The sequence below is a fragment of the Bombina bombina genome, chromosome 1, assembly GCF_027579735.1.
Source record: "Bombina bombina isolate aBomBom1 chromosome 1, aBomBom1.pri, whole genome shotgun sequence".
Lineage (NCBI taxonomy): Eukaryota > Metazoa > Chordata > Amphibia > Anura > Bombinatoridae > Bombina > Bombina bombina.
The window spans coordinates 296,283,338-296,308,487 of NC_069499.1; the positions used below are offsets into that span (position 1 = coordinate 296,283,338).

A 25,150-nucleotide genomic window follows, 5' to 3' on the forward strand; every position below is an offset into this window, starting at 1 on the left:
CTGGATGGTCCACCGTTTATTGAATCTGTCCATCATTACTTTCTTTTTTACCATGTGTGTACATATTTTACAATTTCCACATGCTATCGAACCTTTATAAAGAGGGGGCTTTTTGGCATTTCTGTCAAAGTGGCTTTGAGTTAACTGGTCACTCAGGTTGCCTGCTCTTCTGTACGTGAATTGGGGCTTGGTAGGGATTATAGAATTTAACTGGTCATCAGATTGTAAAATATGCCAGTGTTTAAGTATTATATTGGATACTTGATTGCTTTGACTGGAATATGTTGAGATAAATCTCAAAGAATTGAGATTATCCTCTGATTTTTTGGGTTCTAGTAATTCCTGTCTATTCTCATTCATAGCTCGCTGATAGGCTCTCTTTAAGGATTTCCTTGAATACCCTCGTTGTAGCAATCTATCTCTTAGTTCATTTGCTGCTTTTTGGAATGCTTCAATAGATGAGCTATTCCTGTGAATCCTTAGGTATTCCCCTATTGGCAGGCTTTTTATTGTGTTTGGATGATGAAAGCTCTGCGCATGCAAAATATTATTTGTTGCAGTGGGTTTCCTAAAGGAATCTGTTTCTAAGTGGTCATTCCCTTTTTTGATAACTAGATCCAGGAATTCCACCTTGTGGTCATCATGTGTCATGGTTAGAAATAGACCAAAAGAATTATTGTTAAGAAGCAAAATGAACTCATTGAGTGTTTGTATTGATCCCTCCCACACGAAGAAAATGTCATCTATATACCTGGACCAGTGGGTAATGTATTTGGTATACTGTAGGAGATTGCTGTTAAACACTACAGTTTCCTCCCACCAGCCCAGGTATATATTTGCATAAGTGGGGGCACAAGAAGTCCCCATTGCTGTTCCACACAACTGCAAATAAAATCTCTCATCAAAAACAAAGTAATTATGATCCAAAGTGAATTCCAGTAAATCCATAATGAATTGTTTGGATTCGTTGGATAAAGTCTGATTCTTTGTTAAAAAGTGGGAAACAGCTCTACATCCCCATTGTTTATCAATACTTGTATAAAGTGACTCCACGTCACAAGTGACGAGAATCGATTGAGGGGTTATAGTCAGTGTATTCATCTTGTTAAGAATGTGCATCGTGTCCTTTGTGTAGGAGGGCAATGAATCTACAATGTACCTGAGTCTTGCATCCACATATTTTGGATCATAATGAGGGGTGTTTTGGATCATAATGATATATGTTAATAATTGGTGAGATAAGAATTATATATGAACTAGTATGACATGCATTATGTTATGTTTTGTTTCAAACTTAAAATTAACCATAAAATATGAATATATGAGAGTTACACTCAAGTTGTTAAAGAATTGACCTAAGCACATAGAAGTTGTCTTAGCCCTGTAATACAACAAAATACTCTACCCTGATAACATAGTACACACTAATAATGTGCATTTAGGTGATGTCTTTTAATCTTAAGATAATACAAACACTATCTGATCACCATCTAAACAGTATTAGGTAAATCGGTTTCTTTGTTTGAACAATGGAAATTCATAATTGTAATTCTGTCCCACTAGAGCAGTATTTTACAAACCTTGTAACTTGGCTATATATATGCAAGCCATAGGATACATTGAATTTATGTCAATAGCGCTCTGAATCACAGTTCATAATAGTATGTTTGACTCACAATAATGATTTTTCAACATATGGTCTCCACAATGCGTTTTACTAACAGGGATAAAAATATGATAACGAGTAGAAGTAATAGAGAGTAAAACGGGATAACATAGTCCATTACTCAACAAATTGTTGTCACTTTGTACTCGATATCGATATACACAGATTATTTCTTTAAATGGTGCACGCTAGTATAGTAGATATAGATGAGTGATGTAAGCAAATTGCTATATTACCAGTTTAATTTGCAGAACAAGGCAATGCAGCGCAACGCAGAACAACATATAACATATAGGTGAATCCTGATTGGGCACTAACATTGCATCCACAGCCATTCCGGAATAACCTATCATCGAAATGTGCCTGAGCAGTACAGCACTGATGATTGGCCCTAAGATGGGCGTGTACAATAGTTGCGCTCCTATTGGCCTTAGAGACACAGAACTGGGTTATTTAAAGCGTGTTCAGCTTCACACTCGGCTTGTCATTTCTAAGAAAACACATTGAGAAAGGCCGCTACTCGGCCGAAACGCGTTTGTGTGCTACTTTTAGCTTAAACTGCTACAAGTTTGGCTTTTTGTTTTTAAAATTAGTTATCATATCGCTCCTACGCTTTGATATAGACTGCACGAGATTTTACAGGAACACTCAGCCATCCCTGGCACCTGAAGCCGGCGTATCCTGTTACCGGCCAGGAATACAGGGGGGTGGTTTGAGCTGTATCCTATCTCTGGGTATTGCAGTCTATTTTGCATAAGCGATTTTTCAGGGGCCTTGTGTAATAATTATTTAGGTCTTTAATAGTGATTAATAAAGTAAAGTTTTTTAACTGATTGATACATTTAGTAGTTGAATGATTTCAATACTATTACTATTTATATAGGGAATGAGTGCTATTTAAACTCTTCTTGCCCCCCTTCTTCCCTTCCCATCATTTTCATGTAACTAATTAAGGGTTAGCACCAGGGATTACTATATTCCCTTTTTCCCTATTATTACAGTCACTGTGCCAATTTTATATTTCCTTTTTCAACATTGTAGACCTGTGGTATTATCATTGTTATATGATAGATGAGCTGCATGATTGATATTATAATCGCTATATGATAGAGGAACTGTAACAACATATAGTTGTAACAACATTTACAACCTTAAAAGTGTAAGTTATTTTGTACCCATTAAGTTCATGACCATAATAACATATATTGCAAGTCGGAACGCTAAAATAACAGAAATTATATAAAAAAATGCAATTATATGTGACAGGTTTAAGATGAAAAGAGTGGTAGACCTGTGATACTGTTATCGTTGTGTGGCAAATGAAGTGTTTGAACAAATAATGCAGTAAGCACTACAAATGAATAATATTGTATAATATCTAAAGCCTCCAAAAACAAAAGCGACTGTGTATATAACGAGTTCTCGATATTAGCAACACATCGTTAAACAACAGAGTGATCGCATATGTGATAGAGGAGGTCCATGAATACACAATATAGAAAGTGCCACAAATTAAAAGTATTGCATAAATATTCCAAGCCTTAAATAAACTCAAGTGATTGTGTACATAACAAGGTCCAGACAATGGCAAAAAATGTTGCAAGACTAGATTATCACTAAATAAGGATTTAAAAGTAACACTACTCTGTGCTACATATGTATTCAATCTGGAACATACAAATCATTTGAGTACAAACAATATAATTGCTAAGACTTAAAAAAACAAATAATTGGGGGCGGAGCTAGCAGCCGAGGAAGTCAGACATGTGTTCCCTGAGCTCCTGATCTCTGGTCAAATAAATCACTTTTATAAGCAAGTAAATCTTTCCCTTTATGCGACTTTCCTCTTCACTAAGTCCTGCGATGCAGGATACATTATTTGAGAGATTAAAACAAGGAGATTGACGCTACAAAGATAGGATGATCTGACAGTCTATGGGCCCAGAGTAGTAGAAGACGCCATCTTTGAAAGTTTTTGAAAGTATATATTCACCTTTACTACTGCTAATGCTTTATTTACTGCACGTTGACTAACTTCTTCTAAAGCTTCAAATGCCACTAACACCCTCCTCCCCGGGCTGGTGGGGTAATGAGCAAGAAGGACTTTCACTAATTCCTATCGCTTCAATTATGGAGGAGCTCCATGCAAATATATACGCCAGACTGGCTGCTTTCGAGCACCGCATGAACAGTGTATTTTCTGATCTGAGGGAACTATGTGTGTCTCTAACCAAACAAGTAAATCCACTGCCCACGTTAGATACCAACCTGCCGATGGTGGTTTCTGCATGTTCTACTGGGCATAGACCGGAACCCGTGATTCATGGAGCACAAGATAGCGATCCAAGGCCTACACCTCTGAAAGCAGCATGGGATGTTTGGAGCCCTCAGCTGAGACCGCTTGAATCGCAAGCTACAGTATTGGCCTCGATTACGCTAGGAGAGGATGCGGCCGAACTCGCCAGAGATTCCGGAGGCTTACTAACCTTCCACGAAGTGTTGAATCCTTCTCTGCAGCGGTCCGGGAGCTCTGGGGGTTTTGAATATTCAGGAATCCTGAGAGACTATGCCAGAAAGCGCACGAGTACACCTAAGCTAACGCGAGCAACACCTGCTCATCTATTTAATAAGAAAGATGGTAAACTTCAGTCATCATTGCCATCTTATTTGTTTCCTGAGCCTGACAAGCGGGCCTGGTCCCAGTCGGTAAGGAGGACTGTTAGTTTGTGAGGATTTGAGGCGCACTCATGCCCACACACTATATTAACCTGGAAGTTTGAAGTAGGCTGATTTACTCAATAGGACTTGATTTTCAGACAGTCCCTGCTTAACATAAGGTAGCCTAAGAGAATGTCTCTATACTTATAGTAGCATAGCCAATTATGAAGACTTTTGTTTGATGTACCAAGCTAAGCAGGGCCCTATGAGATAGCATACTTTATCATACTGTTTATTCTATAATCATTGGTATCTATATGTGTAATACTCTGTTATCACAAAAGTAAATTTGTCCTACTGGCACTGAAAAACTGCAATTGCCGACTGGATATAAGATAAAGTTGAATGTGCATTACTCTTACTTGCCTGTCTTCTCTAAGGTTATATTCTATTCAGTGCTCAATTTCCTCATTGTTAGCTGTCCCTCAAGTGGTCCAGTATTGCCTCTCAAATTGTGTTATTAGTTCATACCTGCCGCAAACATGGTTCTGCCTTGGAATCCTTAACATTTGGAGCTGCTCTCTACTCTGTGGAATATACTTATTTATCTATGTGTCCAAAAGCAGGTGTAGGCTAAAAGACTAAACCTAGTGATAGAGGACAGAACTTTAGGTTTTATGTCTTGCATATTATATTTAGCTCTTGGTGACCCTTCATATATGTGTACCCTAATGAGTCCTGCATAGGTTAATACTAGATCCCTCACTACTACTGTTCTTATTTTACATTACACGGATATTCATCCTACTTTAATGCTTATTATGTACAAGTTTGTTTATTACTACTAGTCATGTTTCCTAAGTTATCGTAAACTTCACACTCAAAATGTTCATATAGGTACCTTCGATATGTAAAGGTAAAATATTTTACAGTCTACCTTATATACTGTTATATAGTTTATCTTAGAACCACAGCCTATAGTAAGATGGGAAGTAATTTCATTAAAGGGACAGTATACTGTAAAAATAGTTTTTCCCTTAATGTGTTTACAATTGCTTTTTTTACCAACTGCAGAGTAAAAAATGTATGAAAATTACATTTTTAAGGCTTATTTGTGTATATTAAAGCTCTGATTTTTTGTTTTGAAGCCACAACCTAATAAAATTGGTCGAGCTTGTAGGTATAATCAGATGTCATTACTGTATCACATTGTGCACATATACCTGCTTCTTTATCTTATATCTGTCCTTAAAACAATCACCAGTACTTTGAGAGAACAATGGAAAATCAACATTGTATTACCTTATCTCTGTTATATCCGACTGGGAGTGTAATTTCTTCTGCTGGCTGTGTTTACAAAGCTTATCTATAGCTGGTACGCGCGGCCACAAACTTTCAGAATAGGTGGGGATACCACATGCTAAATTAACAATTTCAAATGCCAATATAAGGGTAAAGGAGCTACTTGTAAACAATTTAATACACTCCAGCAGGTAAAGTGGATCATTGGGAACAAATTAAAGGGGAGAAAATTTTTGAGTAAACTGTCCCTTTAAGCCTCCAGTTTCCAAACTGCCTCATTCGGGCATACAGCTCCGCTACTACCAGAAGTAGAGAGACCCCCCAAATACCTGGCGACTATGGGCACATTATTTAATTGGACCTAGTTTTAGTTTTTCACAAGCTTTTGAAATGCTGACTTATTCTACCTCAGTTATATAGGTTCATATAATATTGCAGTTGCTCTTATCACTTAATACTAGTATGCAGTCTTTTCCTTACTATGTTATATCTGTATTTATAGAAATAGCACTGTTTACTGCCTGATGCTTGTTAAACTCCGCATTTATGGCATGATTATACATACTGTAATTTTGAAGTGAAAGGGGATAATGGATATAGCCACTTAAGAATGCTTACTACCTTTTACATATTTTACTCAGCTCCCTAACATATCGCTGACAGTCGAGCAAGATAGAATACAAAGGAGCCACTTAGACGTAACTGAGGTCACGCCGTTATGAGAGTATACATAGGATTCATCTAGGAGATATAGCAGCCCGCTTAGTTCTTTTAGCAGTAAGCCCTACAGCATATTATAGCATATGCAGGTAGTAATCCTTCCGAATTAAGCTTGCCCATTTATTTTAGTATTTGCCCCATCCAGCTTTACTAAGATTTCTCCTCTCATCCCGGGTAAACTCTATTACTTCAACTGATAACCCCCCTCACCCCATATTCCATCTTATAGTATATAATTTCACCTTATTCCGACATATATTAGATGTTGTCCACCTATAGGTATTGTTATTGAGGAATGACCACGGTAGGTACAGTTTCCATCAATTGATCTTGGCCTGCTTGTATATGTACATTTTCATACACAGCTCTATATTATCTGGAGAGGGTGTAACCATGTTATCCCACAAGCTGCTGAACTCTAGCTTATATCCAGTTTGAAAAATAAGGATGAGGGGCGGCTATGTTCCCTTATTCTCAAGATCTTGCAATATTTAGATAAACCATTCTAGGTTGCTCCTATGCTCTGTTATTCACTACTATGTGTTTGGTAGGCCCACATTATTTTAGCATGTTATGGAAAGATACTATAAGTTACGGTTTTACTCTTAAAAGGAGGTTTATAGTTACCATATTATATAGCTCAGAATCAGCATGAATACATAGATAACATTTATACCATATACCCAACCTTTGGAATATATGAACACAACATTGCTTCTGGTAGACTAGATTTACAGTATTGCCTGTTATCATTCTCTAACTATAACTTATCTCCTAGTTTAATGGGCTCCCTGAAAGTACCATGTCTGCTAGTGACAACCACACTTCATGACTTAGCACAAGCAGACTTATTTATATGCAACCGCTCAGCGTTATCCTTGCCTAAGCCCTTTACCATTTAAAGTCTGCGCTGTTCTGTTCGTTAAGTGTGACACAAAAGGCTAATGTTGAGGCTGTAGTGTTTTAACAGGAAGATAACCCTAATCCAAGCCCCCAACTACTATAGTTTAATACTATTCAAAGTATGGTTTCAGGGAAGCTATTTTCTAATTCACATTTAATATATGATATCATGACTTATATGACAAGGCTGACATTAATATAAAAGTTACATTTTGTCTTAAGTCACGGCCTCTTATTTAGTTATTAACCACTTAACTATTAACTTAGGAAAGATCCTTTAACAACTCAAGACATATAGCGTCGTCTTATCTTCTATAATGTACATTCCTACGCCCCCCCCCCCAACCCTGCTTCCACCCTTATTAAAAGCGGCTCTTGACCACTGATTTACTCTAAATAACACCCAAACCATATTCCTACCTATTCATACCTGTCTATGCACTTGCCGTCAAATTAATTATTTGCCTACCATTTACTAAAAGAAACTTATTAATTCAAACTTTTAACTCCCTATACCTCACTCGCACTATTACCAGGCTTTTCAAATCTTGGCATCCGCACCAAATTGTAATTCATAATGTTAAGTAGGACCTGGTTTGTGAAAAAAGAGGTTCAAATTATTTATATACAGTTTATGTGTTTGTGTTTGATCTATAGGTCTATCGTTAGATAACATTGAATCACACATGAAAAATTATTACAGGTTGTTTTTACTTTTCATAGACTGATGAGACTATGTACCTTTCTTGTGTAAACTGATCGTTTGTTGTTATCATATCTACCAACCTCAATAAAAAATGTTTTTAAAAAAAAAACAAAAAAACTAATAATTCATATCAACACACAAAAACACAGTTGAATGATTAAAACTCAAAATATTTCTGTATATAGAATCCACTTGATAAAATGATGTTGCAATTTATTACACAATAGATGAACTACATATCTCAAACACAATCACTGTTAAAATCTATACTAACCAGGGGCGAAACTACAGGGGGTGCAGAGGTCGCAGGCGCGACTGGGCCCCTGAGGGTGGGGGCCCAGCTTAAAAAAAAAAAAAAAAAAAATTTTTATAATTTTTTTTAATAAAAAACGTTAACCTACCACTGCCTGCACTGATATCATGTGAGTGTGACATGACTACAGGGGTTAGTGTTTCTGTTTTACCCATTGGTGTTTATGTGTGTGTGTATGGTGTGTGTGTGTGTATGTATGTGACTGTGTGTGTATTTATGCATGTATGTGTGTTTGTGTATGTTTGTGTAACCAGAAAATTACAGACCTTGTTACTACAGCATGGGGGGGGCAGGGGATAAACAGTGTCAGTCTATACAGTACCACTATATACAGTATGGGGGGCTGGACCATGTCACATACTATTGTGGTCACTTTATAAAGTACTGGGCGGGTAGGGTCAGGCCAGCCATCTCACCGGCAGATTACAGACTGTGTCACTAACTTACTATATACAGTACTGGGGGGTTAAATAGTGTCACTATATATATATATATATATATATATATATATATATATACAGTAATAGGGGGTCAGACGATCTCACAGACTGTGGGCACAGGGTACCTCCTTTTGCAGACATGAAATCTGATTCACATGTTTTTCTGTGTTAAATGTAAAAAAAAAATGTATTAAATTCACCTTTTTTTTGGAGGGGGGAGGGGTGGTGGGGGTTGCCCTTCTTGGATTCTTGCACCTGGGCCCTGTGGTTTCTAGTTACGCCTCTGATACTAACTGAATAGAAATGTTGAAATGATATACTAAATAGATTGTAGATCCAAGTGTAATATACTAGATGGTATATTCATCTAGCCTGTGATTCACAGACATAGAAACGATCCAGCATAAACCAAATAAACACTTGTTAATCCCACAAACATATACATAAGGGCTCAAATATCAATTCAGGGCAGCATATAAGAACATAGTTAAAGCGAACCTAATGATCCAATGAAGCTGAATAAATCCCTGTATTTGTAATTTCAGCCACTGATGAAAGTGGTTGTGGATAAAAGATTATTACACTCCAAAATATACAATTACTCAACTGTTAGACTAAGGGTCAAACAAGTACCAAATCATAAGTTATGTAACTAATAGATGCCAATTTAACAAGGGCTCACATACATGCTAAAGAAATAAATCAAAGGATTGCAGCTAACCTGTTTATAAAGTGGTTACCTTGAATTCATACAATTGCAGTGTCTCCAATATATCACAAAAATATAGAAGGCCAGATTGGAGAAATCAGTGAGACACTCCACGAGACTAGCACTAGTGTTTCTAATAGGGATTTTAATATTTTATGTTGTTTACCCATCTTTTAAACATATGAATAAAAGTTATATTTTAACTATCATTTCTTGCCTCCATAGGAGTCTGGGCATAGAGTACTACTCAAGCATTTTCTTTCTGTGGAATCCTGTCCACATATCTTTTGTGTGTGTATATATATATCAGATATTTATATTTAAAAATAAAAATAACATTTTCTTCTATGTGAAGAACATAGGTCTATAGCACAGGTCTATAAGTTATTTACCCACAATCTGTGTGTACTCTAGTTACTAAAACATGGTGACCATAATATAACGGTTGGTATATGACACTAAATAGCGGGAAATAGACTGAAGCTGAAATATATACAGAAATATATAAACTATTTATTGTACAATGTATACTATCAATAGATTTTAAAAACATTAAAAATATAGGTCTGGATATATCAATACCTATATATATCAAAGTCCCGGAACAACTCACAGTTTGTATGTGGAATATATCATGAACAACATATGTCTTCATAAAGCCCCCTCGTGGCGAAACGCGTTGATCAGGACTACATTCTGCTTTGCTCTGTTTGTATGTACAGCTACCCTGAGGAGTTCTGAATAGAACAGCGGGAGCTGTATGGAAACAGAAGTTTTTGTACAGGAACTTTTATTCTGAACTAACATCAACTATTGCCCAAAAGGAAAACTGGGAACACTATCACCACTACTAGTGGTATTTTCTATCCACAAGAAGCAATTACTCACAACAGTGCAACTTTTACCATTTGTATCAATAAAAGTAACCTTTGACCAGGACGCCTTACGGCAAAACCACATGACTCCAGTGCTCCAGAGGAGGACAACAAACGATAATACCCGCCTGGATGCGGTGCTACGAGCCGACCCTCAGTTGAAGCAGTAACTGGAAGGTATTCACCTAAATCAAATCCTTTCCCCCCAGCAATCCCTCAAATCCACAGGGGATTTTGTTGAGAGGGGTACAAAGAGAAAGTTTCGTCAATAAGGTACCTTAATACAATATTCACCATATTGGATACTTTGGTAACTATCACAACAGTTGTTGTTCATGATATATTCCACATACAAACTGATTTTTTCCGGAACTTTATGATATATATAGGTATTGGCATATCCAGACCTATATTTTTAATGTTTTAACATTTTTTCTTATGGCATACATTTTTCTCTAAAGGCATATATTTTACTGTATTTTAACGGGGAGGCGTCCCCTTCTTTCTATTGATAGTATACATTGTACAATAAATAGTTTATATATTTTTGTATATATTTCAGCTTCAGTCTATTTCTCGCTATTTAGTGTCATATACCAACCGTTATATTATGGTCACCATGTTTTAGTATATTTTACACACAGATTGTGGGTAAATAACGTATAGACCTGTGCTTGTAAGCGCTGTCACTCTCTTTTTTGCATTTCTATTATCTGATATATCTTGAAGGGTATTATCTTTAGTGACATCAAGTCCCCCCCCCCCCCCTATAATCTTGGGCGCTTTTTTCTTACCTTTTTAGATTAAAGTAAAATATGCGTAACATGCTTCCGGTTTCTCGCTCTAGTTCTAACGTGGTGTCAGATTGGCACACATGAAGAATTAGTTATCTTAAGGTACATTATCTCAATATTGACCCCTTAAGGACCGGGCACTTCAGACAAAAACTTCCCCAAAAGACCAGAGCATTTTTAGCATTTTTACCATCACTACATTTAAACATAAATAGAGCCTTTTTTATATATATTTACCTATCAAAACAATATTTTTTTTAGTAGACAACCCAAAGTATTGATCTAGGCCCATTTTGGTATATTTCATGTCACCATTCCACCGCCAAATGCGATCAAATAAAAAAAATTGTTCACTTTTTCACAATTTTAGGTTTCTAACTGAAATTATTTACAAACAGCTTGTGCAATCATGGCACAAATGGTTTTAAATTCTTCTCTGGGATCCCCTTTGTTCAGAAATAGCAGACATATATGGTTTTGGCACTGCATTTTGGTAATTAGAAGGCTGCTAAATGTCGCTGCGCACCACACTAGTATTATGCCTAGCAGTGAAGGGGTTAATTAGGTAGCTTGTAGGGTTAATTTTAGCTTTAGTGTAGAGATCAGCCTCCCACCTGACACATCCTTACCCCCGATCCCTCCCTGGCCCCTCTCAAACAGCTCTCTTTCCTCCCCCACCCCACAATTGTCACCCCCATCTTCAGTACTGGAAGAAAGTTTGCCAGTACTAAAATAAAAGGCTGTTTTTTTAAAAATATTTTTTGCAGTGTAGGATTCCCTTTTACCCCCAACCTCCCTGATCCCCCCCAAACAGCTCTCTAACCCTCCTCCCTCTACCTATTTGCTGCCATCTTAGGTACTGGCAGCTGTCCTGGCAGCTGTCTGCCAGTACCCAGTTTGCCTCAATTTATGCATTTAAAAAAAAAAAACATTAACAATTTTTTCTGTAGTGTAGCTGCCCCCCTCATTACCCTAGCGCCCTGCCCCTCCCAGATCCTTTTTCCACAATGGATCCCACATAGGATCCCCCTTATTGCCCTTCCTCCCTCCTTTTTTTTTTCCCTATACCCTGTAGCATGGCCGAGTGGGCCTGCCCACTCCCGCCCTCCTCCCGCGATGGGCCACCCATCCGCCTCCCTCCTTACGCTCCCACCCACCAACAATTCTAATTCTTCATGTGCGCTAACCCACATCCCATTTAAAAACTATTGGCATTAATATAAAGCTGACCCCCCTTTTGCGACTATGACAGCTGCAACTCTTCTGGAAAGCTTTCTACAACATTTTGGAGTGAATCTGTGAGGATTTATGCCCATTCAGCCAAGAGAGCATTTGTAAGTTCAGGCACTGATGTTGGATGAGAAGTTCTGGCTCGCAATCAGCATTCCAATTCATGCCAAAGGTGTTCAGTGAGGTTGAGGTCTGTGCAGGTCAGTCAAGTTCCTCCACAACAAACTCGTCAAACCATATCTGCATGGACCTCACTTTGGGCACAGGTGCACAGTCATGCTGGAACAGGAAAGGGCCTTCCCCAAACTGTTGGTACAAAGTTGGAAGCAGAAAATTGTCTGAAATGCATCCTGTACCATTAAGATGACCCTTCATTAAAACTAAGTGGCCTAGCCCAATGCCTGAAAAAGAGCCCCAGACCATTATCCCTCCTCCCCCAAACTTTACAGTCGGCACTATGCATTCAATAGGGAGTGTTCTCCTGGATTCAGCACAACCAGATTCTTGCATCAGACTGCCAGATACTGCTGGGTGCTTCGACACTGCAGATAACAAACTGGCACCTTGCTTTACACCACTCCATCTGACACTTGGCATTGTGTATGTTGGTGTGAGACTTGTGTACAGCTGCTTGGCCATTGAGACTCATTTCATGAAGCTCCTGATGCGCAGTTCTTGTGCTGATGTTGCTTTGAGAAGTAGTTTGGAACTCTGTAATGAGTGATGGGTCATGTTTATGCGCTACATGCTTCAGCACTCAGCAGCCCGGCTCTGTGAGATTCAGTGGTCTACCATTTCACGGCTAGATGCTTCCAATTCCCAATAATAACACAGTTAACTGGGTAAAATATAGTAGGGCATACATTTCACAAACCGACTAGTGGCAAAGGTGGCATCTAATGAAAAAGCCACATTTAAAGGGACAGTCAACAGCAGAATTTTTGTTGTTTAAAAAGAAAGATAATTCCTTTATTACCCATTCCCCAGTTTTGCATAACCAACAGAGTTATAATAATACACGTTTTACTTCTGTAATTACCTTGTATCTAAGCTTCTGCTGACTGCTCACTTATTTCAGTTCTTTTAACAGACTTGCATTTTAGCCAATCAGTGCTCACTCCTAGGTCACTTCACGTGCATGAGCTCAATGTTATCTATATGAAACATATGAACTAATGCCCTCTAGTGGTCAAAATGCATTCAGATTAGAGGCAGTCTTCAAGGTCTAAGAAATTAGCATAAGAACCTCCTAGTTTTAGCTTTCAACTAAGAATACCAAGAGAACAAAGCAAAATTGGTGATAAAAGTAAATTGGGAAGTTGTTTAAAATTGCATGCCCTATTTAAATCATGAAAGTTTTTTGGGGACTTGACTGTCCCTTTAAAGTCACTGAGCTCTTCACTACAACCTATTGTAGTGACAATGTTTGTCTATGGAGAATCAGATGCTTTTATGCACCTGTTAGCAATGGATGTGACTGAAACACCTGAAGTTAATTATTAGTAGGGGTAATCACATATTTTGGCCATATAGTGTATATGTAAAATGATCAACTTACACTATTCTATCACTGAAATATAAGCATCTATATCACTGAGAAATGTAGTTTCAAAAACTCAATATGCACATGCATAATTAATATATAGCAAGCAATAACTAAATATAATCAGATGCATGACATCTTGAAAGGGAATATTTTGCGGATATGATATCCTGGTGTTTTATGAATGACAAGGATCAAATAATATCACCTGTACTGAGTAAGCCCTCTCATTCTCTGGTGTAAGAGTTAAAGAGAAGCAAGGACATGACAAGCAGATTATACACAATGCATTGTATCACAATAATTCTCCTATTACTAAACATAACCCACCCCAGAGGGCAGCTACTCCAGTACAGTAATGTCACCAGCATAACAGTCATTGTACCTGTTTGCACGTGTATCTGTCAGATTGTACAGCCCAGTCCAGTCCTCAATTCACACAATTGTACAGCTAAGAAGGAGTTAATACACTGCCCTCTTGTTCTCCACAGAACTGAGTATTTAACCAAATGAAGAAAGATTCCTCTGTGTGACCAACAGGACACTGACCTATGAGTGAGGAAGCCAAAAGCTGGAAAATAGTACATTCATACTAGATGCATATATAGTAACTCAGTGCTCAGTATATAAATGGTACATTTAGTGCTCAGAATATAAATGGTAAATTCTGCAAGTATTAGGGCTGGGGTATAACATACATTTCCTCAAGAGAAGCTTATGTGCATTCTGTCGAATTCAGAACTCTGACCTTCTAACTAGCTGCACAGTGCAGCAGTTGATGTATATATGTCCTTAATTAGTCAAAGAGTATGTCCCTAGACTGCAAAACAATGCAAAGAAAGTAAATTTACCATTTTAAAATGTTTTTTAAACTTATTTTGAAGATCTTTTTGCGATTTGATTAATTTCTGATGTATATCAAAAAGGTGACTTTAATATCCATTTAACCACAACAAAATATCTGTTTTTGTACAGTGACAGAACAAGCATCAGTAAACATTTTTTTCCAGATTTCCTTGTTTTTGGGATATTAGAAAATCGCAGGACAATTTCGAGATCTACTGGTAGATCCTGATATACTTTTTTGGGAATATCTGGTAAAAAATCCTGAATATTCTGATAAAGCAGCCAAACTACCTCAGTATTCACAGTAGGATATAGGGGTAAACGCTCAGTTTTTTTAATCATTTAGTGACAGCCCTAGACAGGAGGTATATATGACAGGATATAGTAGGTAAGTGCCTGCAATAGTAAGACTGGGATGTAACAGGAAAAAAAATATCTCAGTATGAAAACTAGAATAAAACAGGCATACAATGTACATTATAGATAATTACACTGAGACAGGTAAAAACTCCCTTGGTATTCACCTAGGTAGATACAGGTAATCTCTCGTTTTATTCACACAGGAATGTGACAGGTAAACACCCTCATTATTCAAAGAGTAAACAAAAGATTGGCTTGTTCAGTATTCATATTAGAGGTTGCCAGCTGAAACCTGCATTGTTCTAAGGACAGGTAGACACGCTTAATTCTCAAATAAGATATAACTCTTATGTTCCAACACCTTCACTATTCAGCATACTCACAGAGTGTTCAGGTAATAATTAAAAAGGTGAAAACCATTCATTTTCTGACAGGTGTATAGCAGATAAACGCCTCTGACTTTGATTTAACAGCCATAGCAAAATCCCAGCATTCTTAGACCCTTATTATATGTGAAGTTTGCTATTGTTTAGACAGAAATATAGCAAGTAAACAGTTAAAGAGACAGTAAATATAAAAAAAAGGTTTCTTCTTAATAGGAATTACACTAAAACTTCTCTTTCCTTAGGGATTATATTTGCCGCGTTCACCACCTGCAGCAAGTGGTTTAGCCAACCAGAAGAATAACAGCAATCCCAATTCATTATCTATAGTTAGTGCTCCCTCACTCCCTATAGATTCCAGCAAAGTTAAACTGCCCACAACAATAACTGGAAATCCAGTTATGATACAGAGTATATACACAAAGTTAATATTTTACACATCTAATTTACTGTATGTACTAAAGACATATTTAAAAAAATAACCTGACTTTCTTCATCACAAGTATATTAAAGGGACACTGAACCCAATTTTTTTCTTTTGTGATTCAGATAGAGCATGACATTTTAATCAACTTTCTCATTTACTCCTATTATCAAATTGTCTTCATTCTTTTGGTATCTTTATTTGAAATGCAAGAATGAAAGTTTAGATGCCGGCGCATTTTTGGTGAACAACCTGGGTTGTTCTTGCTGATTGGTGGATAAATTCATCCACCAATAAAAAAGTGCTGTCCAGAGGTCTGAACAAAAAAAAAAAAAGCTTGGATGCCTTCTTTTTCAAATAAGATAGCAAGAGAACAAAGAAAAATTGATAATAGGAGTCAAATAGAAAGTTGCTTAAAATGGCATGCTCTATCTGAATCACGAAAGAAAAAAATTGGGTTCAGTGTCCCTTTAAGTAAAAAAAGAATACAATATACTTGGAAATATAATACAAAACTATACTTGAGGAGAGTGGAAAACTATGTAAAAGAAAGCAACACATTTTGACACAATCACAATAGTATGATTTTTCAAGAGAACATTGTATTTTCTCATCCTACCTTTTCCTGATGGGAAGAAACACTCCATTTCTACACTACTCCGTGAGTGTGAGATACAGAGGGCACTGCTGGGTACCAGCCCTTCCTGAGGTGGACTCCGGTCAGTTGTTCGTACCAGACACCAACCTGGACGATCACTCGGCCTCTCTAGCAGTTCCACTGTCTGACCACCCTGGATACTCAGCTCATTGCTGTGAATTGCGATAAAATCTTGTAGCACCGTTGTCAGTTCACATCCTCCAGACAACTGTAAGAGAGATATATCAGTATTAACTCCTAGCATATCACATGAATAATCTAAACAGAATCCTGACTCACATTATTTTATGTGACTGTGAAACAGTTACAGGAACTGCATAAGCCATTAATTGCACATATATTTAGACTGAGTTATGGGGAAAAGCTCCCTAACCACATAATTAAAACTCGGATGTAAAGCATTATACCAGAAACATTGTTCAAAGGGAAATATAAAAAGTTTAATTTGCTAATACTTAAAATTGTACAAGGAGCTTAAAGGGACACTCAAGTCTTTAAAATTCGTCAGAGAAAAAATCTACTACTTATTTGAAGTTCATACAAAGTTATATTGCATTGTATTTTATCATGCATTTGTTGATTATGCAAATCCCCTGTATTTACCAGTCCTTCAAAGGGACATGTAATATAGTTATAAAGACAAGTTTCCTCCCAAATGTTGTGAATGAAGAAGAGTGATCAATATAAACACTACAAAAACACTACTCTGCAGAATGGCAAATAGTATTAAAACAATCATATCTCACCAAATATATTTTTGCTGGACATTCTTTTACAAGTAGTTTATATAATCAGAGAGCTCTCAATATGTAAACCTACAATTTAGAATGGGAATGAGAACATGCATTTTATATTATAAACACAAGATGGCAGTATTTCCCTGCAGTTCCCACACTACCAACCAATTTTGAAACAACATTAGGGCGGAAGGAAGAAATTATTGCTGTTCATGAGTGAGACTAAACCAGAGATTCAGAATCAGATTTCAGCCTGGGCAATGTTCTGGGTAGGCTCATGTCCTAAAACATTTATACATTAATGGGAATGATTTAAATCACTGCTTATTAAATTAAGCAAGTGATTTAATTTTGATTTCAGTTGACTAATTAGTGAAAACTGGCACAGGTAAGCTATACCTTGCATTATTAATGGCCTAGCACCACACAAACTGAGAAGTGTAGGAAGCAAAGCAGTATACAGACGCTGTAATAACCTGCTGTGGTCAGCAGATGGGCTTCCTTATGTAAAACCTGTCACTGCTAATTTGCTATGTCCCTAGACCACTGGCAATCACATTAGTGAGAGTGTTTGGAAACCTGTTGATACTCAATACCACAGGTTTTCGTTTTTATTTCCATTAATTTCATATAGATCATGAGCAGCAGACTTTACTGCAAGATGATCACCATACAGAAGCTCTGAGTATGCAGGGCAAGAATAACGCTGCTTGTAGCACAGGGGGAGACAGACTTTTCAACTAGCAGCTGCAATGCAATAGAATTATTCCATTTTTATTAAATAAATTCTATCACAAAAATGACAAAAAGAAAACATAACCCAGTTGAACAGAATATGCTCTGAATTGAGCCAATAAAGGATAACATTTCACCCATTCCCTGCTTGTCTGTAGTGGTAAACACACGGTAAGCTCTGTACAAAGCTGAAACTATTCCTACGTCCTAGAGTCACATCTCTGGAAATCTCATAATTTTGAAAATTATTTTCGGAGAAATCATGTGGTTTCATTTACGTATCTCATACTATAAACACCCATGAATAGCCACCGCATCATACATGTATGCGCCAAATTAAGAGAAGTATATCCAATAGTCAATTTGGTTTGGTAAAAACCAATACAAACAAGACTAAAACATTAAAAAGAAACTTGTATAGACTAGAAGAGGTACTCTGTGCATAAGGAAAGCTTTTTTTGTCTCCTAGTCTGATCAGTAAAATTCATTCTTTATGGTTATTAAAGTCATGACCAGCAGTCAAGCAATGGAAAACTCTGTAAGAGGTTAAGCACAATCAGACAATTAAAACTCTATACAGCTCCATTAAAAGAGCCGTCACACTCTGCTTTCTTTTCTTTTTATTGAGGACATACAAAGAATGATATAATAGGTGTAGAAGTATATAAAAAACAATACTGAACCTCACTGACGAGGCCCACAGAAGGCCGAAACGATCGTCTGGGGTTGTTGCTTCTCTTGATCAGAGAAGAATATACTGGTATTTCAGCGCTGGACTGTCATTGGGCAGGGTCAGACTGATATGCTACAGGATATTTTTTCTCTGTGAAAGGGCATAGTGTGCTAAAAGAACACGCACCCTGAGTTGCAATATAAATGAACAGGCATGGAAGTTATTCGAGCTTTTGTCCTATCTCAGGAGTGCTGTTCTCTCTCTTCTAATATTTATGCAAATTACTCTTGGGTCTACCTAAGAGTAATGGGGAAACCAAACGTGGACTCCGTGCACACATGCCCTTAGAGAGATACAACTGCACCTCACTAACAAGGCCCACAGAAGGCCAAAACGATCGTCTGGGGTTGTTGTTTCTCTTGTTCAGAGAGGAATTGCCTGGTATTTCGGCGCTGGACTGTCATTGGGCAGGGTCAGACAGATATGCTACAGGATATTTTTTCTCTGTGAAGGGGCATAGTGTGCAAAAAGAACGTGCACCCTGAGTTACAATATAAATGAACAGGCATGGAAGTTATTCTAGCTTTTGTTCTATCTCGGGAGTGCTGTTCTCTCTCTTCAAATAAAAAAACAATACTTATTGAGCAATAGCAAACATACAATAAGGGTGTCCTATTTTTGACCCTGATATCATCACTAGAGGTCAGTCATGGACCTTTGAAACTAAATTATTATTATTATTATTCTATATTTATAAAGCACCAACAGATTCTGCAGCGCTGTCCCTATTCCCATGGGAACTTACAATCTAGATGGGTAGGAAGATGGGAAAAGGAAGGTGGGGACTGCAAAAGTGAGAATGATATTAGTGAGGAGATAGATGAGGGTAAGTGAAATTAATTTGTAACTGAGTCGGGGGATAAGCTTCCCTGAACAAAAAGATCTTTAGGGAGCGTTTAAAGGAGGACAGGTTAGGGGAAAGTATGACAGCTCGAGAAAGTGCATTCCAGAGGGTTGGTGCCGCACGAGAGAAGTCTAGCATGGGAGGAGGTGATGGTAGAGGATGCAAGAAGCAGGTCATTGTTGGACCTTAGGGGGCGGGCTGGAGTATATTTGTTGATGAGTGAGGACAGGTTGGGTGGGGCAGCATTGGTGAGAGCTTTGTAGGTCAGGGTGAGAATTTTGAATTTAACTCTGCTGTGAATGGGGAGCCAGTGAAGGAACTCACAGAGAGGTGCAGCAGAAACAGAGCGTCGGGAGAGGTGGATTAGCCTGGCAGATGCATTGAAGGGGGAAAGGCGGGAGAGAGGGAGGCCAGTTAGTAGGTTATTACAGTAGTCAAGTCAAGAAATTACCAGGAAGTGGATTAGCTGTTTAGTAGTTTTAGGGCTCAGAAATGGACGAATTTTGGAGATATTGAGTAGGTGGTTGCGGCAGGATTAAGAGAGCAATTGGATGTGGGGAATGAATGACAGATTTGAGTCAAGTGTGGCTCCAAGGCAGTGGATTTGGGGTAATGGGGAGATAGTGGTGCCGCCAACAGTGATAGAAAAATTAGAAACTGGAGTAGAGCTAGAGGGGGGGATTAGAAGTAGTTCGGTCTTGGACATGTTTATTTTTAGGTGGTGAGAGGCCATCCATGAGGAAATCCCAGCTAAACAGTCGATGATGTGAGAATTGACAGAAGCAGAGAGTGCAGGGGGGGATAGGTAGATCTGGGTATCATCAGCATAGAGGTGATAGTTGAAGCCATAGCTTTTGATAAGTTTACCTAGTGAAGACGTGTAAACAGAGAAGAGTAGAGGACCCAGGACAGATTCTTGATGTACTCCAACAGACAGAGGCAATAGAGAGGAGGAGTCGCCAGCAAAAGAGACTGAGAAGGATCTGTTAGAGCGATAAGAGTGAATCCAGGAGAGGACAGTGTCACAGAGCCCAAGAGAGCTGAGAGTCCGTAGGAGGAGGGGATGGTCAACAGTGTCAAAGGCAGCAGAGAGGTCGAGTAAGATGAGTGTAGTAGCCATTGTTTTTAGCAGAAAGGAGATCATTAATAACCTTGGTGAGGACAGTCTCAGTTGAGTGTTGAGGATGGAAGTCAGATTGCAGGGGGTCGAGCAATAAAATGGAGGACAGGTAGTGGATTAGGTGATCGAAAACTAGTTTTTCAAGGCTTTTTGAAGCTAGCGGGAGCAGTGATATGGGGCGGTAATTTGCAGGAGATTTAGGGTCAAAGGAGGGTTTTTTGAGGATGGGGTGACCTTTGCATGTTTGAAGGATTCAGGGAATAAACTGGTATATAGGGATAGGTTGAATATGTAAGTAAGAGCTGGAGTGAGGGTGGGAGACAGAGAAGGTATTAGATGTGTAAAATATCTTATTTAGCATACAGTTTTATATAATGAAGGTCCCTTGTAAACCTTCTACAGTTAAAAAATTGAAAAATTGCATACAACAGAAGTTATTAAACAAAGGGTAATAGGAAAGATAACAAATTAATTGTCACTCTTGGAACTTCTGCCTCTACTCATCAACAAAAACGAAAAAGAAAGTCAAACCAACACATTAACATCAAAAATTCAAGTTTACCTTTTTACAAAAAGGGATGAATTTGCTAGGAAAGAAAGTGTATATAACTAGAAAGTGATCTTATAATGTCTATGGGATGATATTCTTAAAGGGATATGAAACCCAAAATGTTCTTTTGTGATTCAGACAGAGCATGCGATTTTAAACAGCTTTCTAATTAACATTTGCCTTCTTCGTTCTTTTTGGTATCTTTAGTTGAAAAGCAGAATAGGAGCCGGCCCATTTCTGGAACACTATATGGCAGCATTTTTGCAAGAATGTTATCCATTTGCAAGAGCACTAGATGGCAGCCCTATTTACTGCCATGAAGTGCTCCAGATGCCTACCTAGGTATCTCTTCAGCACAGAATATCATGGTAATGAAGCAAATGTTATAATAAAAGTAAATTGGAAACTTTTGCTAAATGGTCTGCTTTGCCTGAATCACAAAATACATTTTTTGGGTTTCATATCCCCTTAAACTAAGCTGTCCCTTCAGGAATGCATTATAGCAGAAACTAATGCAAGTTAATAAGACAAATGAAAGTTAAGTAAAAGAATTTGCGGGTTTAATGAGCCCTTATACTCGAGATCTATATATTATAAAGTGCATAGTAAATTTAAAGTACTATACTCAGCAGGATTCCATGATTGCAGCCACTGAGCATGGGACACAAGCAAAGCTCTATTCATTTAGTGATGTTTACTATAAATTATTAAAGGGAGGGGATTAAGTTCGGACCCTAGTGATATATTAAGTCCCTATGTGCCACCTGTTTAATGTATAAAAGAGGGATCACAAGGCACCTTATTCACATTTAGTGTCAATAAGGCAACATACTAAAAACATCTGAATTATAGCTCTGCGGTAGTGAGTTCCGAGAGTATGTAATCCATCCACCGCTTAGATTTAGAAGGTCTCACATATGCTATAGTGGGAGAAGACTTGTATTGAATCGTGAAACATACAGGGGCTATGGTGTAGTTTAAGTCATTGAACTGTGCCTTTGTAATATTAGGAACTAATATAAGTTCCTAATCTGTATAGGATCGAGATGCAATAGCATTTGCTTCATGACTCCACTGACCAAATGAACAGTACCTGGTGCATTAGCGATGTCTGTACTAAATGGCGGAAACGTAGTAAGGGCTTCCTCTTTACGGATTGTTGAGGGGATTGTGGGCAGAGGTAGATATGACTTGATTATGTTGTAGAAGATATGCCCTAGCAGTGTGGAGTTTATGCTGTGGAGGCCCTCCATCTATATCGCGGTGCAGGCCTGGGTTTGCGTAATCATTAGTGTGGAAAGGGGATAGCCTATCCAGCAATCCGATAGTTGTGGTGGATGTCATGTATTCCTCATCCGGTGAATTTAGGTTTAGCTCAGACAGTATTTTTTAATATAATGATAATAAAAGGTTTTCCAGCATTAAGTTGTGCGCATCTAGACGCTGTATCAAGCCCACAGCCCCCTTGGCTGCTAGATTTAGCTTTATAACTGACAATTATTAGATTTCTGAAGCAAATAAAAATGTAGATGTTTGCAATGCGGTACATCAATCAATTGTTTTGTTCATAAGAGTTGGCAAAGTAACCCGGAGTACGAGGGGGAGGGGTGTAGTGTTAAGATGAGCTGCTGCTCAGGCCTTAAACTTCTGATCCGTAGCCCCTAATTCATTAAAATTGAAAATGGAGTCTTTAATAAATCCTCCTTTCATTAAGCTTCTATAAGATGTGCAGATCTGTGGCAGATGCTGTTAGTTGTGCCTAATAACTGGCGGATTATAAGAGGTTCTTCAGGAGATAAGCAAAATGCATCCTCTCAGGATCGCTGCACGGACACGCCCCCACACTCCGCTTTCTATATAAATTCTGACTCAGCAGCTTTGGATCACTTTCTAATATAGATGACACCCTGAAGCACTATTATGGATTATTCACTTTACACCCATCTGCCAGTCGTAGTGAATACAACACTTTTAAAAGGGTCACAGTAAAAATGTCATAGATTGTTGTCTTTGAATTCAAAAACAGAGATCGTCATGGTGGGTAAATTAATTAAGGTGAATAGCTATTAAACAAACAGTAGCTAGCGACAATTATTATGTTATTTTTATGTACAATAAAAGATACATTTTTACTTTGTTTCTACTATTATTCTATTAATTGCAGGAGGTGTATCATTTTAATGACAGTATAACCTCATACTCAAGACAAACATGTCCACTAAAATCTAAAATATTTCTATATGTAAAAGAATATAGACAAGAGATAAATACCATCTTAAAAGGACAATGGCAGATGGGATTGTAAAGCAGAATTAAACTGTGATTCATTAAATAAAGATTTTAATTGGCAAACGTTCTGTGCTTTCTAAAAGCTGACAAATTACCACACAACTACAAAACAACTACACAAATCTCCACACAAGGGCCAAATTTATCAAAAGTTCTGGCTGCAGGATCGCATGAGTGAACTTGCACCCAAGAGTTAAAAAGCAGTGATATAACCCACTTTTCCACCTGTTATGTGGCGTATCTCAATCCCACCAGACTTTTCTACACGAGCATGGGGCGGCATTGCACACTAGCCGTAGTGCAAAATGATAAATACTGGGACACGATTGGGCAGACAGTAGCGAAGATGTACGCCCCTATCCGACAGAATGTGAAAAATCTGGCCCTGTGACATCACCTGCTGGCAAGCAAATGCCATGAGCTGAAGAAGAAAGCTGTCAAAATAGACTATCAGCCTTCTCAAGCCTTTATAGTTAACTTACAGGCAGCCCCTATAATACAATGGCTTGTTTTACCATTGCAGCATTAACAAAACGGACACCATATACCCAAAAATATTTTACTCTTTATGTGACGTCACTCAAAATGCATAATTTACCAGCAATACCTAAAGGGGCACTGAAATCAATTTTTTTATTTTGTGATTCAGATAGAGCATGCAATTTTAAGCAACTTTCTAATTTACTCCTATTATCAATTTTTCTTCGTTCTCTTGTTATCTTTATTTGAAAAAGAAGGCAACTAAGTTTTTTTTTTTTTGGTTCAGACCTCTGGACAGCACTTTTTTTTATTGGTGGATGAATTTATCCACCAATCAGCAAGAACAACCCAGGTTGTTCACCAAAAATGGGACGGCATCTGAACTTACGTTCTTTCATTTCAAATAAAGATACCAAGAGAATAAAGAAAATTTGATAATAGGAGTAAATTACATAGTTGCTTAAAATGTCATGTTCTATATGAATCACAAAAGAAAAAATTTGGGTTCAGCGTCCCTTTAATTATCTGAGACTGTGTGAGGGACTATTAAGATCCTTTTTTTTTTTTTTTTTTGAAAGAATGGAAGAGACTTTGCCATAAAAGATTAATTGCCAAAAAGATACGTTCCCATCATAAAAAAGGAAATGCTTAGATTTATTAGATCCTTCCCCAAATATACATTTTCTAAGTTGTAAAATCTTTGTAGGTTTGGTATATAAAAACTACTAACGGCCATCATTGGGATTTGATCTTTTGATACGAGTCAGTTGCTCTACTACCTAATCTATTTTGTATCATAATAAAATATATAGCGCTTTTCTAATTCAGAATGACATCCCATAACCAGTTACATCTCTTGTGAAATACTAACATAAATTTATGTCAATTATGTCCTTGACTTTAAAAAGCACCTGCATCAAAAAAAATCATGCAAAATCTTTTAACCATCAGACCCTAGGAAACCTTGGGTCTTGCTACCATCACAGCTTACTAACGGCTAGATTTAGAGTTTTGTCGGTAACGACCGGCGTAGCTAACGCTGGCTTTTTTCTGGCCGCACCTTTAAAATAACTCTGGTATTGAGAGTCCACAGAATGGCTGCGTTAGGCTCCAAAAAAGGAGCGTACAGCAT

The 25,150-nt window shown here is 37.7% G+C and overlaps 1 protein-coding gene across 2 annotated transcripts in view; it reads right to left on the reverse strand.

Annotated features, from left to right (window-relative positions):
* KALRN (kalirin RhoGEF kinase) overlaps positions 1–25,150 on the reverse strand; it is a 731,621-nt gene that overhangs the window by 473,175 nt on the left and 233,296 nt on the right. For both annotated transcript variants that reach the window (XM_053698064.1, XM_053698061.1), the window contains one exon: positions 16,492–16,738. In XM_053698064.1, coding sequence (XP_053554039.1) covers positions 16,492–16,738 — 247 coding nt within the window. The remainder of the gene's footprint in view (positions 1–16,491; positions 16,739–25,150) is intronic.